Here is a 19,548-nt window from a genome sequence, read left to right as displayed (position 1 = left end):
ATTCCTTGTTTTGCTTTGCTTGCGTGCACAGCTTTTGCTTTACCTATTAAACTGTCTTTATCTCAACCCACGAGTTTTCTCATTTTTACTCTTCTGATTCTCTTCCCCCCATCCCACTGTGGGGGAAGTGAGCAAGCAGCTGTGTGGTGCTTAGTTGCCAGCTGGGGTTAAACCACAACAGTCCTTTTTGGTGCCCAACGTGGGGCTCGAAGGTTTCGAGATAACAACAGGTTTGATTGGAATGTGCTATATCAAATTTATAGCTGTTATTGCTGTTTAGCTATTAATTGGCAGGCTCCTGTGCTTGCCATGGGGCTTGCTTGCCTTACTGTATATTAGAGTCTAGTGGTCATTAGTGGCTGCTTTTTGCTTTTGCTGCTTGCTGTAGTGCTGTACTGCTTATCATCTTACTCTGCTGTGCCTGGGAACGTTTTGATAACAGCAATGGTGGTGCGCCTGGGTTGGCAGATGGCCAGGGCATCGCTGCTGTTTCTGTGCTGCTGTACTGGACAGGCTGGAACTCCAGTGTGAACTCGAGTCGAAGGGACTATGACCTGTGGATGAGTCCATGCGGGAGCAGGACACCCCAAAGCGTCTGTGGCCATGAATAAGTCCACACCAGAGCAGGTACATCTCGAAGCGTCTGTGGCCGTGGTTATGTCTGTGCCACAGCAGGTATACCTCTGAAGGGATTGTGGCCCAAGGATAAGTCCACGCTGGAGAAGGTACGCCTTGAAGCATCTGTGGCTGTGGATAAGTCCATGCTGCAGCAGGTACAACTTGAAGCATCAGAGGCTGTGCATGAGGCCATGCTGGAGCACCTCAAGCGTGTGGCCATGGATAAGCCCACGACAGAGCAGGTACTCCCCTGGAGGGACTGCAGCCATGGGTAAGGCCATGTTGGAGCAGGTTCACTCCTGAAGGGACTGTGGCTGTGGGTAAGGCCATGCTGGAGCAGGTATATCTCTGAAGGCATTGTGGCCCATGGAGAAGGCCACGCTGGAGCAGGTGCACCTCAAAGCGACTGCGGCTGTGCATAAGTCTATGCCACAGCAGGTATATCCCTGGAGAGACTGTGGCTCATAGATAAGGCTCCACTTGGAGCAGGTACAACCCTAAGGGACTGCAGTCTGTGGATAAGTCCAAGCCAGAGCAGGGGCAAGGGGAGGAGTTCATTGCAATATTAAACCCTATAACCTGGCCCAAAGAGACCAGGGGTGGAGATTGTAATGGATATACCTTTAAACTGTTGTAACCCATGATGTGAGTTGCATGTTATAGGAATTACTGTAGCAGGAACCACCCGAACCAATGGAGGACAAGCCTTACAAGAAGCAGTGCAAGTGCAGCAGTGACCCGACCTGAGCTGGCTTTGGTGCCCAATAACTCCACGCAACACACCACCTCTCCTGTCCTGAGCAACCACCATAACAGATGGAGCCCAAAGTCATGGACTAAATGAACTCAGTGGACATTTTGTGGATATTTCTGGACATTTTACAGACATTTTACAGGGGTGGTCCATAGACTAAGGGAATGATATCTGTGTGTTATATCAAAGCATGGGAAGGGTGGTGGTGGTTAATGAAGATGTATTGGATAGTGTGGGACCTGAGCATGACGTAAATGGTATGGAATAAGGGGTGGAGAATGGGCTGGTTTTGGCTGCGATAGAATTAATTTTCTTCATAGTAGCTAGTATGGGGCTATGTTGTGGATTTGTGCTGAAAACAGTGCTGATAATACAAAGATGTTTTCATTATTGCTGAGCAGTGCTTACACAGAGTCAAGGCCTTTTCTGCTTCTCACACCACCCCACCAGCGAGTAGGCTGGGGGTGCACGAGAAGTTGGGAGGGGACACAGCTGGGACAGCTGACCCCAACTGACCAAAGGGATATTCCATACCGTATGACGTCATGCTCAGCAATAAAAAGCTGGGGGAAGAAGAAGGAAGGAGGGGACATTCGGAGTTATGGCGTTTGTCTTCCCAAGTAACTGTTATGCATGATGGAGCCCTGCTTTCCTGGAGATGGCTGAACACCTGCCTGCCGATGGGAAGTAGTGAATAAATTCCTTGTTTTGCTTTGCTTGCGTGCGCAGCTTTTGCTTTACCCATTAAACTGTCTTTATCTCAACCCACGAGTTTTCTCACTTTTACTCTTCTGATTCTCTTCCCCCCATCCCACTGTGGGGGGATTGAGCGAGCAGCTGTGTCGTGCTTAGTTGCCAGCTGGGGTTAAACCACGACAACCGTGCAGTTATGTCCTGGTATTTCTTTCTAATACAGCTACAGAGCTTGCCCTAAGTAGTCAAAAATATTGTTGTCATATTGGGAGTTCTGGAGAGTTCAATCTACTTAATTTCAATGGAGCTTAACCAGATGGAAGAGGATTGGCTCAGAAAAGCCGCAGTCCCTGAGAAGTCCATTATCCCAGGCAAAAGAAAGGCTGGTTATAGTAGTTCTCCTTGGACTATCTAAGCAATTTAGACTTAGGAAAACACACCAAAGGGAAAACCATTTCTCCAGCATAAATCTCACTGCAGATATAAGTGTTTCGAAACACCCTGATTAACTCCATACGGAGCACAAATCAAGTTACTCCACTATGGCATGTTGATGAAGAAAACAATAGTTAGCCACCTTCTGATCAGAGATCCAAATGACAGCTCATAACAAATGTGGATTATTACATATATCTAATACACACCAAGATATGCCATGTACTAACGTACCTGGAGCTTTCCAGGTATAATGGATATTTTGCACAGGAAAGTACTTTAATTTTTCATGCCACCTTTTTAGCAGCTCAGTTCCTGAAGATACACTTTATTAGGTTTGAAAGAAGCCTTTGAATACTTGGAATCTGCTCTGTTGAAGTCGTCAGTGTTAGGTTACCCAAATTACACTCTTACTTCCAATTGAATTGCGTTAGCACCCAAGGTGAGGAGCTCTCTCAAGACTTGGAAAGACAGAATGATCATATCCGTTACAGACTAAAGGACTGGAAAGGAACAGTGAACATTAAGGTGTTTTTAAATTAGTATTTTGAGATTTTATCCAGGTGTTATCAGGAAGTATTATCTGGTTAACTGTGTGCCTTACCGTGTGCATCAGCAGCATCATATCATAGCACCTGTGCTTTTGAGCAGACTAGAAACAAGAGACTTTCCGGGGTGACAGGGGCAGCTAACTATGTCTCAGTGAGGGTGATCTGAACCAAGACCCATTGAATCCAGAAGCTTCATTCAGGATTGCTGTATGGGCTGGAATAACAATCAGCTGACTAACTCAAAGAATGGGAAGTATTACTATTTTTTCCCATTCTGTATAATATGCTATAGGAATGTGTCGTGGTTTAACCTCAGTCGGCAACTGAGCACCACACAGCCGCTCGCTCACATTCCCCCCTCCCCAGGTGGGATGGGGGAGAGAATTGGAAGAGTAGAAGTGAGAAAAATTCATGGGTTGAGATAAAAACAGTTTAATAATTGAAATACAATAATAGCAATAATAATAATAATGTAATAGTAATAATAATAATATACAAAGCAAGTGATGCACAGTGCAATTGCTCACCACCCGCCGACCAATGCCCGAGCAGCGGCCCCCCCGGCCAGCTTTCCCCAGTTTATGTACTGAGCATGACATCACATGGTATGGAATGTTCCTTTGGCCAGTTTGGCTGTGCCCCCCTCCCAGCTTCTTGTGCACCTCCAGCCTTCTCAGTCAGTAGAGCATGGGAAGCTGAAAAGTCCTTGGCTAGTGTAAGCATTACCTAGCAACAACTAAAACATCGGTGTGTTATCAACTTTGTTCTCATCCTAAATCCAAAACACAGCACTGTACCAGCTACGAGGAAGGAAATTAACTCTATCCCTGCCAAAACCAGGACAATATCCACCCCTTATTCTATACCATCTACGTCATGCCAAAGTCCCCCACTTTCCAATACATTTCCATTAATCACCACCCCTTTTCCTGTTTTTTGATATATATACACACAGATATCATTCCCCTAGTCTATGGGCCATCCCTCTAAAATGTTCAGTGAGTTCATTTAGTCCATGACTTTGGGCTCCATCTGTCATAATAATCTTCCAGAGCAGGAGAAATGGAGATGGTATGCGGTGTTGGATTGTTTCATGTTGAAGTCAGTTCTGGTTCCATCATCACTGCGCTTTGCTCGGTTTCATCAAAGTTCATTCTTCATTAATCTAGGTGATTCTTATTGTAATATTGATACGGCATATAATATTATGTAGCACTTAACATCACATAGTTCAGATCATTGGCTATTCTCACCCAAAATCAAATCCCCTCGAGGTACACATCGGACTTCCCCATCCTCCCGCATCACCCACCAAGTGCACCCAGGTCCTTCAGCAAAAGCAATCCCACGGATGGGTTTGCCTTTGCCCGAGGCAGGAATAACCCAGACTGTCTTCCCCAGCATATTTTTTATGTGCACTACAGGGACTTTATTCCCATCTACAGTACGTAAAAGTTCTGACTGGGCAGGGCCAGCTCGATTGGCAGATCCCCGAGTGTTGACTAACCAGGTGGCCTTTGCTAAATGTGTATCCCAATGTTTGAATGTCCTGCCACCCATTGCTCTCAGTGTAGTCTTTAACAGTCCATTGTATCGTTCAATTTTCCCAGAGGCTGGTGCATGACAGGGGATGTGATACACCCACTCAATGCCATGCTCCTTGGCCCAGGTGTCTATGAGGTTGTTTCAGAAATGAGTCCTGTGTCTGACTCAATTCTTCCTGGGGTGCCATGTCGCCATAGGACTTGCTTTTCAAGGCCCAGGATAGTGTTCCGGGCAGTGGCATGGGGCACGGGATATGTTCCCAGCCGTCCGGTGGTTGCCTCCACCATTGTAAGCACGTGGCGCTTGCCTTGGCGGGTTTGTGGGAGTGTGATATAATCGATCTGCCAGGCCTCCCCATATTTATATTTCAGCCATCGTCCTCCATACCAGAGGGCCTTTAACCGCTTGGCTTGCTTGATTGCAGCGCATGTTTCACATTCATGGATAACCTATGCAATAGTGTCCATGGCCAAGTCCACCCCTCGATCACGAGCCCATCTGTATGTTGCATCTCTTCCTTGATGGCCTGAGGTGTCATGGGCCCACCGAGCTAGAAATAATTCACCCTTCTGTTGCCAGTCCAGATCCACCTGAGCCACTTCAATCTTAGCAGCCTGATCCACCTGCTGGTTGTTTTGATGTTCTTCAGTGGCCCGACTCTTGGGTATGTGAGTATCTACGTGATGGACTTTTACAACCAGGTTCTCCACCCGGGCAGCAATAGCTTGCCACAATGCGGCAGCCCAGATGGGTTTGCCTCTGCGCTGCCAGTTGCTCTGCTTCCATTGCTGCAACCACCCCCACAGGGCATTTGCCACCATCCCTGAGTCAGTATAGAGATAGAGCACTGGCCACTTTTCTCGGTCAGCAATGTCTAAAGCCAGCTGGATGGCCTTTACTTCTGCAAATTGGCTCGATTCACCTTCTCCTTCAGCAGTTTCTACAACTTGTCACATGGGACTCCATACAGCAGCTTTCCACCTCCGATGCTTTCCCACAAGACGACAGGACCCATCAGTGAACAGAGCATATTATTTCTCATTTTCTGGAAGTTTATTATACATTGGGGCCTCTTCAGTATGCGTCATCTCCTCTACTGAGGATGCTACTCTACGTAGCATCAATTGCATGATGTGTACAGGGGACCCTCCCTTTGAACATCCAGCCCAGCACCGGCAGTCGGGGTGCCAGGAGGAGCTGTGCTTCAGCACCAATGACTTCTGAAGCGGCTCGAACCCCTTCGTATGCTGCCAATATCTCTTTTTCAGTTGGAGTATAGTGGGCCTCAGATCCTCTGTATCCCCGACTCCAAAACCTTAGGGGTTGACCTCGAGTGTCCCCAGGTGCTTTCTGCCAGAGGCTCCAGGTAGGGCCATTCTCCCCGGCTGCCGTGTAGAGCATGTTTTTTACATCTTGCCCTGCCCGGACTGGCCCAAGGGCTACTGCATGAACTATCTCCTCTTTAATTTGTTCAAAAGCTTGTCGTTGCTCAGGGCCCCATTTGAAAACATTCTTCCGGGTCACTTGATAGAGGGGGTTTACGATCAGACTGTAATTTGGAATATGCATTCTCCAGAGACCCACGACGCCTAAGAAAGCTTGTGTTTCCTTTTTGCTAGTTGGTGGAGACATGGCTGTTATTTTGTTGATCACATCCATTGGGATCTGACGACGTCCATCTTGCCATTTTATTCATAAAAACTGGATCTCCTGTGCAGGTCCCTTGACCTTACTTTGTTTTATGGCAAAACCAGCCTTCAGTAGGATTTGGACTATTTCCTTCCCTTTTTCAAAAACTTCTCCTCCTGTGTTGCCCCACACGATGATGTCATCTATGTATTGCAAGTGTTCTGGAGCCTCACCCTGTTCCAGTGCAGTCTGGATCAGTCCATGGCAAATGGTGGGGCTGTGTTTCCACCCCTGGGGCAGTCGGTGCCAGGTGTACTGGACGCCCCTCCAAGTGAAAGCAAACTGTGGCCTGCACTCTGCTGCCAAAGGGATTGAGAAAAACGCATTAGCAATATCAACTGTGGCATACCACTTGGCTGCCTTTGACTCCAGTTTGTATTGAAGTTCTAGCATGTCCGGCACAGCAGCACTCAGCGGTGGCGTGACTTCATTCAGGCCACGATAGTCTACTGTCAGTCTCCACTCTCCATTAGACTTTCGCACTGGCCATATGGGACTGTTAAAGGGTGAACGAGTCTTGCTGATCACTCCTTGGCTCTCCAGTCGACAAATCAGCTCATGGATGGGAATTAGGGAGTCTTGGTTGGTACGATATTGCCGCTGGTGCACCGTGGTGGTAGCGCTTGGCACTTGTTGGTCTTCGACCTTCAGCAACCCCACAACAGAGGGGTCCTCCGAGAGACCAGGCAAGGTGGACAGCTGTTTAATTTCTTCCGTGTCCAAGGCAGCTATACCAAAAGCCCACTGGTACCCTGTTGGGTCCTTGAAATACCCTCTCCTGAGGTAGTCTATGCCAAGGATGCACGGAGCCTCTGGGCCAGTCACAATGGGGTGCTTCTGCCACCCATTCCCAGTTAGATTCACTTCGGCTTCCAATACAGTTAGCTGTTGGGATCCCCCCGTCACCCCAGAAATACAGATGGGTTCTGCCTCCTTATAGCTTGATGGCATTAGGGTACACTGTGCACCGGTGTCCACTAGAGCCTTCTACTCCTGTGGGTCCAATGTGCCAGGCCACCGAATCCACACAGTCCAGTAAACCCGGTTGTCCCTTTCCTCCCCCTGGCTGGAGGCAGGGCCCCTCTTGTCCTCGTCATAGTATTCGTTTCTCATTTCCTGTAAATACGAGTCAGAAGTCTCTCCATTAAGATCAGCCCTTCTACTCTGTCTGGGGAACTGCCCACTGGAAACTGGAGCAGCAATTTTCCTGGAAGAACCTCTTTCTGTGATTGTTTTTCTTTGCAACTCACGTACCCGTGCCCCTAGGGCTGCAGTAGGTTTTCCATCCCACTTCCTCATGTTTTCTCTGTGGTCACGCAGGTAAAACCATAGGGTGCCCCGTGGTGTGTACCCTTTATATTCTCTCTCTTGAGCAAAAGAACGCTGACTCCAAATAGCCGAGATATTGGTCCATATACGTGGGGAGTAGGACCTATCCTCTTTGAATTGCTGGACCTCCCAGGACAGTTTCTCCACAGCTGAGACAAGGGAGGAAGAGAGACTTTCTTCGTATTGCCGGAGTTGACCAGCCAATTCATCCACTGTTTGTTCCTCTCCATCTTTCCAGGTCATCACTGCCAATGAGTTGGCCTATGACGATGGTGCGCTCCTTACAAACTTCCGCCACATGGGTCGTGTGCACTTGACTTCATCTGGATCTTTGGATAGCTGTTCATTGCTCAGGTCACCATAAATCACCTCCAGCACAGCTAATTCCCTCAGGTACTGGATACCCTTCTCCATGGTCGTCCACTTGCCTGGGCGACATATGACATCTTCCTTGAAGGGATACCTTTCCTTCACGCTTGACAGGAGTCGCCTCCAAAGGCTGAGGACTTGTGTCCCTTTTCCAATCGCTTTGTCAATGCCCCCTTCCCTAGAAAGGGATCCCAGCTGCTTGGCTTCTTTACCCTCTAATTCCAGAATACTGGCTCCATTATCCCAGCATTGGAGCAGCCAGGTGACAATATGCTCGCCTGGACGACGGCTGAAATCTTTTCGTATCTCTCGCAGCTCTCTCAGGGATAGAGATCGGGTGGTTACTGCCTCGTTTATGAATTCTTCCTCTTCTTCCTCCCTGATCAGCGGCTGTCTCTCCTCCTCCTGTTCTTGTGATGGCCCTACTCCAGGTTAGTCTGCCTCATCCACTTCTTCCTCTGGCTCCCTTTTAGAAGAAGCTTCTTCCTCCTTTACTAAACGAGCAGACTTCCTCTTCCAAGATTTCTTCTTGTGTACAGGGGCGACTGATACCGGCACAGGCTGGTTCTTTGGTTCAGCCACAGGGCATGTCGCCAGGGTCGGAGTGGCCGTAGGGCCTGTTGTTTTATCGTCAGATTCAGAGACCTTCTCTTCCCCTTGAGGGTACTGAATAGTGTTTGTGAGAGACTGAAAGAGTTAATGTCTCAAACATTGTAGCAAAGCAGGTTGCAGTCTGCATGACAGCGGTGGACCACAGGTGAGAGGCGCTGACGGGACACGGAGGGCATGCCAGAGGGTGCGCAGTTCCCTGTTCTGATAGGCCCGGCAGGACAACGCACCATATATGCCCTGAGGTCATACAAAGTTCATTTGAGGAAGGGGCCCACGACCACCCAAAAGACCTTTTCACGACCACCCCCCGCCCCTCCCCCCCCGGTGGCGCCTGTGCAGGACATCAGGAGTTACATAACTCCCCAAGGGGCGTGACTGGCGTGGCCGAGAGGCGGGGACTAGGCTATAAAAGGCGCCACTGCAAGGAGCCACGTGCGCGCGCCCACTGCCGGATGATCAACACGTCTGCAGTCGTCATTGCGGGATCCAAGGGTGGTGATCTCTTTCTCTCTTTTCTTTTTCCTTTTCCTCTCTTTCCTTTTCTTCTTATAAATGTCTCAATAGAACCCACGCCACCTACCATTACACTTTCCAAGTTCAGGTTGCTTCTGCCATAAATAAAACGTTTGATTGATCGTCTGGTGTCGTTTCACCTTAATTTAGCCCAAGGGAATCACAAAACCACTACGACCCCCTGAGGTACCCAGTCTGGGTCATGACAGTGTTGAACAGGGCTCGGTAGGCATGGGCCACGCCCCAGCACGTTACAATGATCTGCATCTCTCTGGAGTTGCCAGGGTGACAGCATACTTTGTCCAAATATTCTACTATTTTTCAGGATTCTGCACTTGCTCAGGGGTGAAGTTCCAAAACACTGGGGGTGCCCATTGGCCTAGGTACTTGCCCATCCTATCCCACACACCCTGCCACTCATAACTGTCCAGCCTTGGGGCAGATCTCTGGATGATATTCTTAAATTGCTTATTAACCTTAGGCAAAACCAAAACAATATTCCAAAGAAATACCAATAGAAGTATCTTAACTACCCAAGGATGTTCAAGATACTTAAAAGTTACTGTAATGAAGGAGGAAACATCATAGAAGAAGGTAGCGATGCTGCCATTCTGTATTTCCTCCATAACAAACCTCTCAGAGGAAGGACTGTAATTGCTAATTGTCTCCACGAAGTGGTACCCTAAGTACAGTAATGGCTTCAGTACAAAGCTCAAATACCAGATTAAGCTCAAGGCCAGTGTTGTAATAACAAACCTCCCAGGCAAAACATCACCAATCACTGCAGAGCACAGCAAACTGCAAAAACCAACACCAATCTTTAACATGTACAGCAAAAAAAAGAGCACAATGCAGATCAGACAAACCAATATCGAGAACAGAGGAACCAACATTGTGACCCGCAACTGTTAACAGATATAAATTCCTTAATGCGCTCTGGTTAATCTGTTGTTATCTCAAACCCTTCGAGCCCCACATTGGGCGCTAAAAAGGACTGTCGTGGTTTAACCTCAGTCAGCAACTGAGTACCACGCAGCCGCTCACTCACTCCCCCCCTGCCCCGGTGGGATGGGGGAGAGAATCGGAAGAGTAAAAGTGAGAAAACTCATGAGTTGAGATAAGAACAGTTTAATAACTGAAATGAAATAATAATAAAAGAATATACAAAACAAGTGATACACAATGCAATTGCTCACCACCCGCCGACCAATGCCCAGCCAGTCCCCAGGCAGCGGCCCCCCGGCCAGCTTTCCCCCAATTTATATACTGAGCATGACATCACATGGTATGGAATACCCCTTTGGCCAGTTTGGGTCAGCTGTCCTGGCTGTGCCCCCTCCCAGCTTCTCGCTGGCAGGGCATGAGAAGCTTAAATGTCCTTGACTAGTGCAAGCACTACTTAGCAACGACTAAAACATGGGTGTGTTATCAACATTATTCTCATCCTAAATCCAAAGCACAGCACTGTACCAGCTACTAGGAAGAAAATTAACTCTATCCCAGCCGAAACCAGGACACTAGTTAAGGTAACTTCCCAGCATGAGCGAGCTTGCTCTCAGCCAGCCACAAGAAGATTGTCTCAGCTTCAAGGTTTAGAAAATGGGGTCTCCTAACCAAATTCAAAGGCCCCTAAATGTATGTATATAAGAAGAAACAAGATGACTTCAAGAAAAACAAGGCAAAAGTCATCAGAATTTCAGATTGCCTATTTTCAGAGAACAAACTCCGCAGCTAACACAGCATTAGCATCATTGCAAGCATACAGAGCATTGTTTGTGCCCTGAGGGATGAAACAAGAACTAATGTTCTTCTGGGTTGTGAAATAAATTCAGCCTGTACATGTAGGTGATCACTAAGCTGGAAAAACAGTCTAAGAGGCTTCCCTCAAAACTTTCAAGTCCCTCTTTACAAAGTACCCTTTCTCCACACTGCTCTCATCCTTCATTATTGCATGCACACGTACGCACACGCAAAACACACCCATCCTCCCTCCCCTCCACTGTAGCAGTAGCTCTGTGCAGCAAGCCTGGAGATGAGCATTGTTGTGATTTAGCTGAAATCCCAGCTAAGAATCGGTTTTGGTACCATGCTTTTAATAACATGCCACCTTTGACTGAAGAGGTTTATGAATTTAGTCTGCTTTGTTTAGCACAGGAGCTCTAAGTAACTTGCCATTTTATTTCAAACACCCATTATTTCCACAAGAGAAAAAAAAAAAGCCTGACACATTAAAAGTGTTCGAAGGGGAACTGATGTGTTTCACAGCTGAGAGTTATATTTGGAAAATGATTAGGTTTTAGTATTAGGACATAAACCCAATAATGATTCTGTATAGTCTGAATGTAAGATAAAATCAATTTGCATTTCATAAAAAAAAAATCCTGATTCAACAATCATATAAAGGCATATTAGAACACCTTAAAATCTCCTGAATTGAAAAACACATCAAAAGAAGCCTTCTCAATGCAAAAATACTCTTTTTTTGTTTATACCATAACTGATTTCCTGATCAACAAATGAAGTTAGCTCAAACTTATTATCAAAATGCAAGCAAATTGGATATTATTGAGTTCTTTGTTTTGGATTGCATTTGTAAAATGTCCCAAGCAACTGGAAAGGACACAGTAGTCTTTTTTCAAAATGTTTATGTTTATAACTCAAAAAAGATTCTAAGTGACTTACTAATTACTTAGCTTAATTTAAGCTGCAACCTGAAGATTTATGCAATTTAAAAGATCTTAAGAACAAAAAAGCCAAACCTAATGAAGCAAAATATTGGCCTATTTTTCCTAAAGCCATGTAAGTACATTTCTTAGCATGGATAAATTAATGTCTCAAGCAAATTAATACATTTTTTCATTAAAAATTGTTTATAAGCTGAAATTAAATAGAAAATACATCTTAAAAGATTTTTTTTTAAAGCAGGTTTGACTTTGAAATTTAACTGGCTCTTTTCAACTCTTCCATATAGTGATATCACAAATTCTGAGAAAAGAACCAGATAAATCATAAGGAATTTCAACAGCAGTTTATCTGGAAAGACAGACAATTATTTCTAATTTGTTAAACTGAGGTGCAATTACTCTGCTAAGTAACTGCGTGTTTTTTCTGCTCTCCTAGAATCTTGGCCAGAACTTTATGCAGAACCTTTCAGGGAAAAGGGTTTTTTTTCTCCCGAACTTCAGATGCATATTAGAATAGAATAGAATAGAATAGAATAGTTCAGTTGGAAGGGACCTACAACATCATCCAGTCCAACTGCCTGACCACTTCAGGGCTGACCAAAAGTTAAAGCATGTTAGTAAGGGCATTGGCCAAATGCCTCTTAAACACTGACAGGCTTGGGGCATCGACCACCTCTCTAGGAAGCCTGTTCCAGTGTTTGACTACCCTCTCTGTAAAGAAATGCTTCCGAATGTCAAGTCTGAACCTCCTCTGACACAGCTTTGAACCGTTCCCACACATTCTGTCACTGGATACCAGGGAAAAGAGATCAGCCCCTCCCTCTCCACTTCCCCTCCTCAGGAAGCCGTAGAGACCAATGAGGTTCACAGCATTTTATTAATAAATCCAGGCCTTCCTGACTCAGAAACAGAATAAGCTGTATCACTAGTAATTTGGCTTCCTGTTCTAGATGAGAAAATATATCCTCATTTCATGATTTTATTGGCATATTAAAGGCTCAGGTGAACCTTATTAACTGTCCAGGTTTGCCGTCTTTGTCTGCCATTATTTTAAAGTACTTTCCCTTTATGAATCTGATCCAGATTGAATACAATGCAATTTTTTAAAAACTGAACAGACTGTCGAGAACTGGGAAACATGTGCGAGTTTACCTCAAAAATTCTCTTCTTTGGCAGTTGTTCCACATGCCAGTTAAAGGGATATTTCAGCCTGTTTGCAGCTTCAGGTCAGGACCAGACCTGCCAGTCACTGACAAATAAGGGAACTCCCTATCTTGGAATTTCCCTTTATTTAAGGTAATTTTTGCAGCCAGAATAATTCTATTATTCTTTATTCTTTGAAAAATTACAGATTATTTTGGCTTTATTTTGGAAAAAAATACCCACACAAATTAAAAATCCCACAACTATTTCTCCAGCTATTGAAGATGGGGATAATTCATCCTGAAAAAAAACATGCCAAATCTCTGTATGTCAGTATCCATGTTTATCAGACTACAGAGCCTCTCTTTGTTCCAAAGTAGTCCACATTTGGCTTTTATTATTCAAAGAGAGGATTTTTTTTTTTTGGTAAACGTGAAGCCAAGGTTTACAGATACATTCAAATACAGTCTACAAAGCAGCATGTCCTCTACGAGAAGGCAGGATTTTACTGTAGTTATAAGGAAAAAATCCTGGAGTAAATTGCATCCTTTTGATATTTGTTTTATCAGGGACAGCAGCAGAGGGATGCTACTATCTACAGAAGGTATTGGTGGAAGAGCAGTAGGCTGGCCAGTTTTGGGCATGAGTAACTGGTAGCCATTTGGCCATTTATCAGATCACCAGGCCAATGACCCTGCAGTGTCCTATGGTCACTGTTCCCTGGGTGGGTTCTGGTACTTATAAAGATGGAAGCAAAGTTAAATAGAAATTAGCAAATTTTGTGTAATTAAACTAATTAGAGCTTATACTGATATTTCACCTGATCAAGGAAACAGTGCTGAGCCTCTCTAAAGCAGCCCCTAAAACTCCCCACACCAGCTACTTTTTTACTGAGTGAGGTTCAGTTGGCCAAGTCCTTGAAAGACCAGGATGTTGCCTCTGAGCTGTGTTCTGTGACCTTGTGGAAGTGGGAAAAGGGTAGACTTAAGGAGGGCTTATTGTCAGATACTTTTTCCCCTAGATACATTCAGAAGACATAGTGGAGCTTAGATAGCCTTCTGTATAGCAAGAGTGTCTGGGTCCTCTGGTCTGGTGTGGTCTGCTACACTCTGGTCTGTTTCTTCAGGATCACAGGGGGACTACATATGCTTTTCTCCCTTTAAAGTGGTAGCTAAAATATGGGCTCTGCCCCAGCCAGTGGACTGCTTATTGGCTTCTTTCTAGCGTTCATGAGAGTGCTGATGATTTTATTGAAGAATCCATTTTTTAGTCTGGTTAGAGACCTGGTTTTTGCTAAAACGGAGATTCTCTACTAATTTGATCTCATGCTCCATTAATCAGAGCAGTGATCCTTTAGCAAGAAAGGCATAAAAAGTGTTACGGCTGCTGCCTCTGTCTGCATTTTCAAGTTCTGAGCAGCAATAGCAGTTTAAACAGGTGAGTATTAAGTAATCAGGCCACCTCTGCAAGACATCCGCATTCAAAGCTGTTTCACTGATGTCTTCAAATGTAAACCTGACAATTCTTCCAATACAACACTGATGATTTCTCTCATCTTTCAGCTGGCTTCTGGTCCCTTTTTTTCTCTGTGTTGCAACTGTGCTGTTGGGTTTGTTTGTGTTTTTTTTAATTTTCCATTCTTTATTCTCCTTCCCTTTAAACTTATTTCCTGTCTCTCATCTGATTTGGTATACTACTTATATAGAACTTGTTTAGCATAACCTGCTTAGCATCAGTAGCTAAATTTGATGAAGCCTTAGGCCGCAAGCTGTGAACTTTCACCTAGATATGTTGAACTTTTACCTAGTCAAGTAAAAGAAGGCCTCAGAGCTGGTTCAGGCCAGAAGATAAAGAAGCTACGTTCATTAACAGAAGCTGCAACCTTGTAGATAAGAAAAGAAACAGCCTGCCTAGAGACAATAAAAGGACCCAACGAAGAACAGGAAGACCCCAGACCCTAATATTACTACTGGTCCGAACTGTCGCATGAGGGGTGGGGAATTTAGATTGTAAGGGTATAATTGCCCAGGGATTTCTTTGTTTGAGGTCCCTCTTCGGAGGCACCCAGCTCGAGCTGTAGCGCTATTAATAAAAAGGACTTTATAGAAGAATCTCTTTTCAGCTTATTGATTCAGTGGAAACCTAGAGTCGAATCCTGTTATGGTGGCTGGCATGCGTAATTTCCATAACACATCACAGATCCTGCCCTGTAATTCCTCATATTGGCTCATTCATCCTCACTGGCTCACTCATTCACTTCCCCTGCTCTTGCACATCCTCATCTCTCTGCTGGAAATCCCATAGGCAGGCTTCACAACACATCTGTGCTCTTCTGTCTTGGACCTTGTATCTTCCTGTCTAAACCACCTGCCTCTCTAGTTTACTATCTTGAATGGCTTTTTCTAATCTTCTCATATCATCTCCTTGTTCTACTTTATTTTTTCTCTGTAGGACCACGCTATTTCTTCCAAGAGATAATTGAAAAAATGTTACTGACTCCCACTCCTTTTGATTCGTTTTTCCTTTCTTACCATACAGCTGCTTTTTCTGCCTCTTTCAATGCCATAACTGCACCCACATTTGTCCCACTAACCTTCTCTCATCTGAGCAGCCTTGCACTCATCCTTGTCTTTTATTGTTTTCCTTAGCTAATCTGGCTCCTCACTTTAAAATATATTTTAGTCTCTCTGATTTTAAAAACTTTCCACCTCCCCCTTCTCTGCCCTTGTTTCTGTTACTTTCCATCTCAATTCACTGAATGAAACTCCCTTCAGTTGCTCTGTGAGGTTTACTACTTTGGGCATAGGGACTCACGTTGTACCTTCTCCTGGGGATAGTATCTGACTGTATTAGTCTCTTGGTTGTAATCTTATGCTTTGATTTTAAGTTGTTTGTGGCAGAGCCCATCTTTTCATCTTGGGTTTGCAAAGACTTGAGCACAACTGAGTTCCCTTCCTCGGCTGCAGCTCAGAGCTGCTGCAGCAGCACAAATGATAAGTAAGGGCAAAATGATGAATTCAGTACTTTAGCACTGCCATCCACTGGCTGTCTTTGATCACGATACTCCATATTTGACTAAATCTTGAAGTTTTGTTTTTGTTTCATCTGCTGCTACTGAAGTGGAATGTATTATTGTAAGCACACTATTTGAGAGTAATGGAAATGCCAGAAATCTTTATGTTATATTCCTTCCAAATATAAGATGCATGCCTTTTGTTTTCTATTTTGCTTTATAAAGTGAAATATTGAGGTTGGTAACTCAAGTACTGAAGAATCAGGGGATTCTAGGTTAAACTCTTATGCACAATTAATTCATCTGCATTACCTGAATGATGTGTATGTTTTTGTTTTATGCTCATGAATAAGAAAAATGCAATACTTAAAATTAAGCATGTATATAGATGCAAAAAGGAAACAGGACAATTTGGGAGTAATCTAAAATTTGTGTGATACTTCCCCTGACAATTCTTCCAGCCTCCACCTCATTTAGGAATATCCTGAAGCAGAGTGGTTTCTCTATTTTAATAATCTTCAGTGGGTTTCCTTTCCATGAGCACATCCAGTTTCTTCTTGAACTCATATATAAAGAGCTTTGTGGTATTTTTTCTTTTTTTTTTTCCTTCACTATTTTCTCTTTTTAAACTTTCCCCTCTTTCATTCCTTGGTTTTCCTTTACTTCATTTCTGTGATATAATCAAGCTTATTATAATTAGGCTTACTGATATATGATTAATATTCCATGGTTAAAACAACTTGCCTTTTACATTTCCTAATGTGCTCCCATCCTAAACAGTGGCAGGAATATCTACCTTCTTAGTACAACAGCTTCTCTATGACAGGGGAAATCTATCCAGATGTGAGGTCCTATAAATTTAATATGCAGGGTCCTATAAATTTAATATGCAGATGTGTTTTAAGAAAATTTTGAAAGGAAGAATAGATACAAATATCCAAAGAAGAAAGTGTGCTCAGTGTTTCAGTAATTAAATTGTTTATCCAATTTACTGCCATGTGCTGAAATATTACCCAGAATTCTAGGAAATGCAGAAGTGGATTATGAGTTCAAGGATGGAGCACTAACTGAATTCTTAATTGAAATGACTCATCTAAGCAATGCAGTGACCTGGATTGCTCCCCTTTCCAAATGGTATCCTGGCACAGGTGCCACACTAAAAGCTTGACTCTTGTACATCTAAAAGAAAGGTTATATGTCAGAGGAAGATTTGCTGGATGGAGGTCACCATTTGCAAGTGAAATGCATTTTTCCTTACAACAACGCAAGATGGATTGGTCGTCTTCTCACTCATTTTGTCTCAACCAAAATTGGTCACACTGGGCACAAAGCTTACTAGGTACTTCAATCTACAGGGCTTAACTGAGGTATGGACCTTACACAAACTCTCTGTAAAGGCATGAATTTTGCTCATCCTGACACATTGTCATGTCGTGTCCCCAAAGGGACATTCCATACCATGTGACGTCATGCTCAGTGGGGGTGGTTGCAGCAATGGAAGCAGAGCAAGGTGGGCCCATGACACCTCAGGTCACCAAGGAAGAGATGCAACATACAGATGGTTGGGTTATTCCTGCCTCGGGCAAAGGCAAACCCATCCGTGGGATTGCTTTTGCCCGAGGCAGGAATAACCCAAGTAAGCATTACCTAGCAACAACTAAAACATCGGTGCGTTATCAACTTTGTTCTCATCCTAAATCCAAAACACAGCATTGTACCAGCTACTAGGAAGGAAATTAATTCTATCCCTGCCGAAACCAGGACACACATACATAGGAAGAGAGCTATAATTAGATGGACTAATTAACATCTCTAAAAATTATATGTAAGCTGAGAATAGGAGTGTCCAATTATAATGATTGCAAGTTAAACATCAGGTGAAATTTTGCTCATTATTATGATAATAGTTTTCCTTTGTTGTGCATACTGACTCTGTTATTTCTAAAAGAGAATATTTACTGGGTTTTGCCTCATTAAAAAACAGCATTTATATTAATGCTGGATTTTTAATGCTTTGGACTTCCTCGTTCACTAAGGGACTCTTACAAGCCTGGTCCTTTATTTTAGTGGTTTATAATTGAACCATAAACACCTATTTGGCAGTGAAATTTGGAGCAGATTAAGCAAACAAACAAAAAAATTAGTTATTCTTGATTTCTACTACTTACAGGTGACTAGAAGCTGGGATATTTAACATGGTTTTAGTGTCTTACAAATAAACAGAGATTTGCATCTGACTTCCACTACCCATGCAACCTGGCATCTACACATACTTGCAAAGTATGATCTACTAGCAGAAAATACACACATCACAGAAAAAGAGTCAGCTCCAGTGAGAGGATAGAATAACTTTCCAAAGGCCTTTTGTTAAAATTTTGCTGCTTAGTTAAAAGGGTATTTGAAATAATTTTTGCCTCTCTTGAATTTATTAATTTCTGCCAGCTGGTAAATCTTTTCTCTAAAAACCTAAAAATACCTAGTGCAAATAAATGGAATATTTTTCTTAAGAACTTCAAGAAGCAGAAATTGAGTTTGTATTGCTTGTCTTGAAAAGAACTTAATAGCCAAGAAATCAGAGTTCTCTTTAGCATTTTGATACACCAGTATCAGTTGTCTTCATTATTCTGTCAAAGCTAATATAGTGCATAAACACATCAAGTACACCCTCATGATATCCTTACTTTCAGGAAACTGCAGAAACAAACACAAGCTTGATTAAAGGAATAAACAAACAACAATTATCCACAACTTCAATAGCATGATTATTGTCTTTGATTCTTAAAAGAAATTTCTTGTGGCTGGAAAACTCTTAACCCAATGATAGAGGAGGACAAAACATAGGCTAAAATTATTTTATAATGTACTTACAAATCACTGGCAATGGAGGAGTTCCTGGACATGGACTTTGGAGAAAGGTCATAGTCACTGTCTGACCGGTAAAGGAAAGACTCCCTACGTTGACTGTGGACAAAATTTGCCTGAAGAATTAGCCCTGATCCAGGGCTCATCATGGGATCCAAGGGACTTCGTCCCGATGATGTACCATTGTCTACATCGAAACTGCAAAATGATAGGAGAAAAAGTTTTATGCCATTGACGTAAGAATTTTGAAAGTAATAAACATTCTTCTGACAAATTTATCACTAGGTAATTGCTTCTTGATAATAATGGGGAAATCAAGACATGGTCAAGTCCACTGCAAAGCCAAAAACAAGGCACACATGAAATATACTTTAAAATTGCTGATAACCAAAAAGAACAAGTCTGAATGAAAAAAAATTTGGTAGAGAAAAAAACCCACTACTAGGAATACAGTAAGCCATGCGCTTTTCTGCATGCAAAGTATCCATGAACTCTGTACCTGAAGAAACATGATGTTTCGTTTTCTTCCTCAGGCCCCATGTCTCCTGAGCTAGACCCTCATTATCCTGTCTCCCTGGAAAGCAGTTGAGTGCTCTTTTGCTATCGAGTACCCAACCCTAATATTTCATTACTACCCAAATACTTCAAGAACGTATTTTGTCTTATCTCAATAAACAAAGCACTGGAATGGGATTAACATGTATGTGTGTGCTTGGGCATGTTTGTATGCATTAGAGA

The 19,548-nt window shown here is 43.6% G+C and overlaps 1 protein-coding gene across 1 annotated transcript in view; it reads right to left on the bottom strand.

Moving 5' to 3' along the window:
- Positions 1-19,548, bottom strand: part of LOC143172032 (3',5'-cyclic-AMP phosphodiesterase 4D-like) — a 462,605-nt gene that overhangs the window by 170,123 nt on the left and 272,934 nt on the right. Inside the window, exon 2 of the mRNA XM_076361252.1 lies at positions 18,817-19,008. Within this exon, the coding sequence (XP_076217367.1) occupies positions 18,817-19,008 (192 nt within the window). The remainder of the gene's footprint in view (positions 1-18,816; positions 19,009-19,548) is intronic.

Source organism: Aptenodytes patagonicus, chromosome W (assembly GCF_965638725.1).
Source record: "Aptenodytes patagonicus chromosome W, bAptPat1.pri.cur, whole genome shotgun sequence".
Classification (NCBI taxonomy): Eukaryota; Metazoa; Chordata; class Aves; order Sphenisciformes; family Spheniscidae; genus Aptenodytes; species Aptenodytes patagonicus.
Note: the sequence above shows the minus strand (reverse complement) of the source record. Positions and strands in the feature narration are given on the sequence as shown.